Raw genomic sequence first — 7,561 nt, forward strand, 5'->3', positions numbered from 1 at the left:
TAAGAAAGGAACGGATGATGAGAAAATATGTAGGAGGTAAGAATTTACGGAGTTTTTAAAGCAGTCCCGGGCATTTTTATATATGGAACATATAGTAAAAAGAAAGTACTGGATCGTGAAAAATATCGAATTCGAGTTTGGGAAGGAAATGCATGTCCCCTGAGTCCAAAGAACCTGGCCTCGCAAAATGGTCTCTGTGTGTCTGTTTTTGAACAGCCTAGCTCAAAAACGAAAAAGTCGTAAGAAACTTAAATTGCATATTTAAGACGGGTATGTATCTGAGATGTAAGTGCCACTTCATCGAATTGATTTTTTATATTTTTTTCATTTTCTACAAAACGGCTCTAACGATGTTGGTAAAACGTGATGAATCAATAAGTGATTAAGTGCTAATTTAGTACTAGATGGGTCTTATCCTCATTAAAATAGTCTAGAATGGCTTAAATGCCGAATTGTGAAAAAATCTTCCTCTGAAGTACCTTTAATTTTGTTTATTTGAAATAAATAACCTATTCTCGTTGTTGACAATAATAAACAATAAATAAATACAATATATTTAAAAAATAAAGGAGAAAAATGGAAAAATATAGACCGCCCGATCTCTCCTCATTACAAGCGTATCTTTACGACTTCCTTGTATTTTTGTATACTCCTGTATTCTTGGCAGAAAAAAAGTTAGTATTCGTTAATTCCTTCTCAAAATCCCTTAATATTTATTGCTATAGCAATAGAAGGGTAAATTTTTTTCCCAAAATTTTCCCTCTAGCTCGTCTTAGATTCTTTTTCGAAAATCACAAAAAATAGCCATAACTTGAATACGAGCCAACCAGTCTACTCACAACTTAAGGACATAGCACCGGACCAGATTTTTTCAACGTTTTGTGACTCCTCGGTAGGAAAAATGAATTGAAACTAATAGCTGAAATTTTCTATATTTTGTTCTTAATTTTAAAAAAATTATAATATACACTTATTGAAATTATTTCAATTTCACTATCACAATGAACGGGTTTGAATCGTATCCCTCGCATTGATCTCTTTAAAGTCTCCCCTCTATGTTGTTATTGTCCAAGGTCTATATTTGTTTTTAGACAGTATCATCAATTTCTTTTTCTAATTTTTATTACACTTTTTATGTATATGTTTGATTAATTGAAGAATAATAAACATTTTTTATTGTTAGCAATAAGAAACAACAGATAAATACAAAATATTAAAGAATTTAATGTATAACTAAAGGAAACAAGAAAGTTTTTATCTTAGACATCTGATTCTAACTGGAAAAGCCGAGACAGCCCGATCTTCCCCGATTGCATCGCGGGTTATCTTTTGTTAAACTGTTGTATAATAGACAGGAACAAAATATGTATTTAAAGAAAAGAAGCTCTAATTTTCAATGACTAAAATTTTAATTGTTTCAATTTAAAAATTATAATTATAAAACAATTACCTCCCCGGCCGGAAATCGAACCCCAGTCTCCAGCGTGACAGGTGGGGATACTACCGCGGAATATTTATTGTTTATTACTTATTCCCCTTATTACTTATTATTATTTACTGCTTATTATTATTATTTCGAGGAATGTTTATTACTTATTCCTCGGTAGGATAGTGGTAATTATCCCGGCCTGTCAGGCGGGAGACCAGGGTTTGATTCTCCGCTGGAGAAGTATTTTTTTAAATTATATTTTTTTAATTGAAACAATTTAAATTTGAATGATTGAAAATTAGAGCTTATTTCCTTGAAATTTGTAATTCGTACCTCAAGAAACATTTTTATAGCTACAGAAAAGTACAAATTTGTTGTTCATAATTTTCGCCTGACTTGTTCTTTAGATTTTTTTTTGTTTTATAAAAGTTGTGATACACGCACCTCACTAGATTTTTGAATTTCCTAACAGTTGGGACAAGTGGAGAACTGACGTTTTAATATTTAGCAATTCAAATATACTTTGATATCGAATGAGTTGTCGGATTTAATCTGTGATCCTTATAACATTCAACTTTAAACATATACAAATCTTTCGTGAACCACAAATATTCTATTCGAGAACAAAGATTCAATTAGTTAATTAATGAAAGTGGCTAATCAGAGATGTGGATTATGTAAATAACGCCAGGAAGCCTAGCAATTAAGAAGATTGCTTTTTAAACTGGGATTTAGCAAATCTCTGTTCTCGGTCTTAACAACCACCTCCAGTCTGTATTGACGTCTTTAAATTATTATCACCTCTGTAGGAAGAAGGGTATTTTGAGAGTAATATATCCTTAATTTCTAATGGAATACTCATTCTACTTATGTTATTAAAAAAGTTATTATTATCTTATTAAAATATTAAAAGGGATTAAAAGCGTCTTACAAATACATATATTTAATTATGTCAAGGAGACAGTGCGCAAGAGGGGAGGGAGGGGAGAGGGAGAGTGAGGGGGTTAATAAATAATAATTACAGAATAGTATCAACTATTTAAGAAGAGCCTAGGTTTCGACCTTTTCGATCTTCATCAGGATTGTAGATATATTTATTAGGTCTGTCCAGAACTGTTCTTTTTATCACTTTATGGAAAATAGGGAAAACATACTTAATTTTTTTAATTATTACAATATCATATTTACAATAATACATTTTATAATAATAAAATATAAAATACTACTGTATCTTGAAAATGCTGAAGCCTGAAGGGGTTCGCCGATCATCCTCCAGGGGCGCCTATAGCTGATGCTCGTCGCAGTTTATAGCTACGTCCAAACTGCTCTGCTCATTAGAGGCATATCTCAAACGCTCAATATGGACATAGCTTATTACATACACTGAAATTAAAATAATAATAAATAAGATACAAAATAATGATACAGAATGTAACATGCTCGTATATTAGAATTTCAAAATTTCCAATTCAAAATGATTTTTGAATACATTTTTCAGGAAATATTTTCTCTACTGTAGATTTTAAAAGCATTAAGATGAAATTCACTAACAGTAACTATATACATAAACTTACAAAAGGCTAATGATGATGTAGTAGTTAGACTTAGTTAATTTAGTTGGTCTCGTCGATAGTGAGCTATGAATGATAATAGTAAATTCTACCAAAATACTTTTAAATCCTACTTCCAAAAAACTTCCCAGTAATTAATCTTTAAACATACTAGTTTTGAAGAGTCTAGACTACGTGGTCTTACTGGATGGAAGGGAGAATGGTCCACATTATCGAAATTAATAAATTAATTTAATTCAACTAACGCAATTTGTGCAACCTCTCTAACAACAGATGTGATATCCCAGGTTCAATTTATTTTAATTAAATACTTTCTATTTCAATAGTAAAAGATCGTTTGTCATAGTAGAGGTTCAATAAAACTTTAGCCCAATTCAACTGTTCCAAACACACATAATAGAATTTATTTTAAGGCGTCTAGCAGTGGTAGTTATTCCATAGAAGTAGTCCCAATTATTTATGCACATGAGCTCCCTCGTAGGTATATATATAATAAAAAATACAATAAGTTTATAGTAGTCAGAACGGATAGAAAATTTGAGTAAACCAACAAAAACTGGATGCCTTCATTCACCCAGACGTAACATACACTGTTTAAGGCTAAATGTACCGATTTTTAGTAAGATTTTTTTTCAAGAGATGGCAGCACTTTCGGGCCAAATTTACTTTTCTTCTCATTTGAATACGGAATAATAAATTTCCCATCTGTAAACGGATTTACCATCTAGAACCCCATAGAAGTTACTGAAATTGTTTCATTAATTTTTGTTTTAATTATTTTGGGATTTAAAAAATTTATCTTTCTTATTATTCGTAAATCAAAAAAAGTGAGCTTATAGGCACTTGGCCAGAAGCAAATAAAACAAGTCTGCGCAAACAGATTCATTTTTGGTTGCATAGGATGATCGTAAAGAGAAAAATACGATTTAGGATTAAAGCCGCGAGGTTTGTAATTGCTAGACCAGAGGAACTGGCAGCTTACCCCCACTTCTCTAGACGTTGATACTACAAGAGCAATGTTTCTCAGCTTGATTTATGTATTTCCATACAATTTTGATATTTTTTTATTTCTTCACGAATACCAAACTGGAATTCCGAAATGAGAATACAGCATCTTTAAAATTAAAATAATTTTAATTTCCATAATAATAATGTTTTTAATTTTTTTTCTTTAGATAAATGTTGATTTCATCGTAAAAATATTTCATTGCTAAATTTATCATATTTTTCCATTGTAATTACTATATTGTTTTAGATAATTTTTCTCATATCTAGAGAAATAAAAAATATAAAAATTAGAAATAAGTATTGTATCGAAATATTCTTCATTGATAGATGAGAAGATAGTTGATGGTGGATAATATTTATGAGGAGAAGATGGTTGCGGGTGCAGTCAGAGAATAACACAAATAAGTTAAAAAGCTTATTTATTAGTGCCTATGTTTCGATCAGAATTTCTAACCTTGACAAAGGCTAAGAAAAATAAAACAAGAATACAATATAAAAAGTTAGTAAGAAGACAAAGGTGTAACTATAAAATAATAATAATAATTTAAATAATATTTTGTATTGTGTGTGTACTGAAAAATAGACCATAAAAGGAGAGATCAAGAAGTTCAAAAATAATCATATCAGTGGCACAAGAAATACACTAAAATTTAGTTCTGTCCGGTTCTCTAATGTCTAATGACCTCATTAATCTAGGATCTAACAATTCAGGAAGAATGACTTCTTTGTAACAGAATATCAACTTCCGTATCATAAAAGTTTCCCAGAAATCGTCGTTACGTTTAATAATTTCATAGTGCAAATCTTTGGGAGTCCACACTACAAAATAGCATGTGTTGCGGCCCGTAATTTGGAGCTGGCCTTGAATTTGAAAATAATAATCACTGTTTTCTTTTAGTTTTAAAGTATTTTTGTCAATATAAAATTTTTTTAATTTTTCGCACGCCTCTCTAATCGTCATTTTTTCAGCAGATTTTGGACATTTAACTTCAATTATTGAGTCAGCACCTACAAGTCCATCTGGGGATGCGCCAAGAAAGCCATATGTGCTGTGTACGAACAAACCACAAGGGTCCACCGTCAGACCTGTTTTCTTTTGAAAATGCTCTATCGCTTTCAGCTCATTTTCAGTTCCGTACTCCATAGCCCGTGAACGATATTGGTCATATAGCAGCTTTTTAGCAACAATCGACCATTTGGATGTAGAGCGTCTCTTACAAACAAGCCCAAAATTGGAAGCAGTAAGCCTATCCTTTCTTTCTGCGTGCCATTTTTCGTTTTCCCTCTGCCCTCTTGTATTAATTTCTAATATGGCTATTTCTTCAGCACTTAGAGAAAGTTGTTTGAGCTTTTGTACTTTCAGAGCCTGCATCTCATTTTCTTCCATGTCCAGCTGCATTGCCATTTCGCCATAATCATGAGAACCTGATTCAATTTTCCTTGCCTGTTCCTTAGATGTTTTGGCTGTTGTTTTATTTTTCTGTTTCATTCGAGATAAAAAGAGAGATCTTCTGCAGGAAATTCTTGTTCTTTCTCTCTTTTGACCTGTCCTTTTTACTATAGCAGCCGGACTTTTATTGGATATCGTTTTCATAGCCTGGTAATGCCAATTAGGTCCTAATTGAAAGTCGAGCGCAGCTGCGTTGGTCCTGTGAGTAAACGAACCGCGTTTTCCTCTGTTTATTTGTTTCCCGCCAGTAAATTTTGCCACCAAAGCCATATAATTTTCTGCTGCGTTGCTTGTCATGTTAGTGACTAGCTGAGAACTTTTGGCTATCAACGGCTGCAAAACAAAACGAGCTTTATCACAAGCGTTTTTTTGTACTTCGTTCAGCTCGGTTGTCTCACCACATTTCGTGCAAAAATATGGCTTACAACTGATGTGGATTCCGAAAACATGATGTGGACCATTTCTTAGGTCGTCCTTCAATGAGTTCACATCTTTGTTTTCGCAATGGTGAATTATGGCCCCTCTAGCTGCAGTCTTTAATCGTTTTATAATATTTATATTAAATGTTTTTTTCATTTCTAATGATTCCTTCTGAATGGCAAACAGACGCTTGGTGTAGTTTTTTATTGCATGATTTGCACATTCAATTTTTTCTATAGCTCTACCATACAAAACGGAGGTTTTTAGTTTAAAGTACACACTGGAGTCACCATCTCCGACAAGGGTGTGGTACTCCAAACCATGTAGCTCTTTACTTCGTTGAAACGATTTAACGAGCATGTCAGTCTCCATAGAGGACGAGGGACCATCCCAATTTTTGAAGCAATTATCATGACCGGGATCGAGATTTCTGGCTTTCCGGTATTCGCACATACTGCAATATTTATTTCGGACTCCCAAGTCTAAAAGTTTTTTTGTTTTTGCTCCAATGACGCATGCAACACCGCTGTTAGCTGTATAGCGATGTCCATGACTGCGGTGAGACCAACCACCGTCTACTATAACTGTTATGAAAGGTACACCAGAATCTGTGATATCCCCGCATCGGATTGCGAGGTCTCTTTCTGCTCTACCTGCTTCACTCATGCTTTCAAAAAGCATATCCCTCCATTTCTGAAACAACAACATATAATACTAAAATGTATATCAGATCATCAATCTATGGTAACAGGGACGACACCCAGGGTCCGTATCTTTGAGGTTTGATGGACTACTCCTTGAAGCAGAATGATTTTTAAAGTCAGAGGGCGAGCCACTATGAAATTTCTATGATCGTACTTGAGGGAACGCACTGATCGGGAAAAACAACAAAACCTAGGTGTCCCGTTACACTTATGATTAATTGACTTACTCCAATATGAGAAGTCGTCGACAGTAAAAATGAAACAGAATAATTAAATTTCTTACCTGGCCAAGCTTGGATTCACATCTCCTAAATGTTTTGGCACAGACAGGTTTAATTTCCATCGAGGTAAGAACTTCTTCCATGTTCTCGTGCCCTGATCCGATAGATGCAAAACCCCAAACAGCTTTTTCTGTAAGAGTCAGATTATCGCTTTTTCTTACTGCTGCAGGCGATTTCTCATTGGATTGGCTTCTAACGACGGCTACTTCCTGGCAGCTGGAACATCGGAATTCCATTTTCCATACCATGTCAGCAACACTGGATGATATCAGTTCCATGTATCCATTATTACTTTCGGAACAATTGAGTTTATGTAATTCAAGTGTTCTGATAGCCTTGTAAAAATGCTGTCCATTCACAACGTAATTCCCACTTTCTATTAAGCTGCTGTTTTTTAAGACTGCAGGCCCATGTTCGATTAGAAGCGGTGGCATTTCTCTATAGATGGATAAATAATAAATTATAGCATAAAATTCTACTCCTCATAAATATTAGACGTCAACAAAAAACCCTTACTGTTCTGGTGATGTGCTTGAGTCAAGACCAGCCTGTTCACAGATCGGAACACCAATATTTGCTTCAAAAAAAGTTGGACTGTTTTGCAAAGTTGGTTGATCCAAACAACACATTTTTCTATAACACAAATGACTTCTTAAATGCTGATTATAAAAAATATTAAAATAATACACACATATATA

General features: G+C 33.6%; 2 protein-coding genes across 3 annotated transcripts in view; one reads left to right on the forward strand and one right to left on the reverse strand.

Annotated features, from left to right (window-relative positions):
• The window catches only part of LOC106679439 (calcium/calmodulin-dependent protein kinase kinase 2), a 90,600-nt gene that overhangs the window by 52,522 nt on the left and 30,517 nt on the right, over positions 1-7,561 (forward strand). The window lies entirely within an intron of this gene.
• Positions 4,652-7,492, reverse strand: LOC136795591 (uncharacterized). Its single transcript, XM_067046666.1, has 3 exons — positions 7,380-7,492; positions 6,866-7,301; positions 4,652-6,571 (listed from the first exon to the last, which is right to left on the reverse strand). Exons 1-3 carry the CDS (start codon positions 7,490-7,492, stop codon positions 4,652-4,654), a joined length of 2,469 nt encoding a protein of 822 aa, XP_066902767.1.

This window comes from Halyomorpha halys, unplaced genomic scaffold, assembly GCF_000696795.3.
Source record: "Halyomorpha halys isolate HHAL.00 unplaced genomic scaffold, Hhal_1.1 Scaffold203.1, whole genome shotgun sequence".
NCBI lineage: Eukaryota > Metazoa > Arthropoda > Insecta > Hemiptera > Pentatomidae > Halyomorpha > Halyomorpha halys.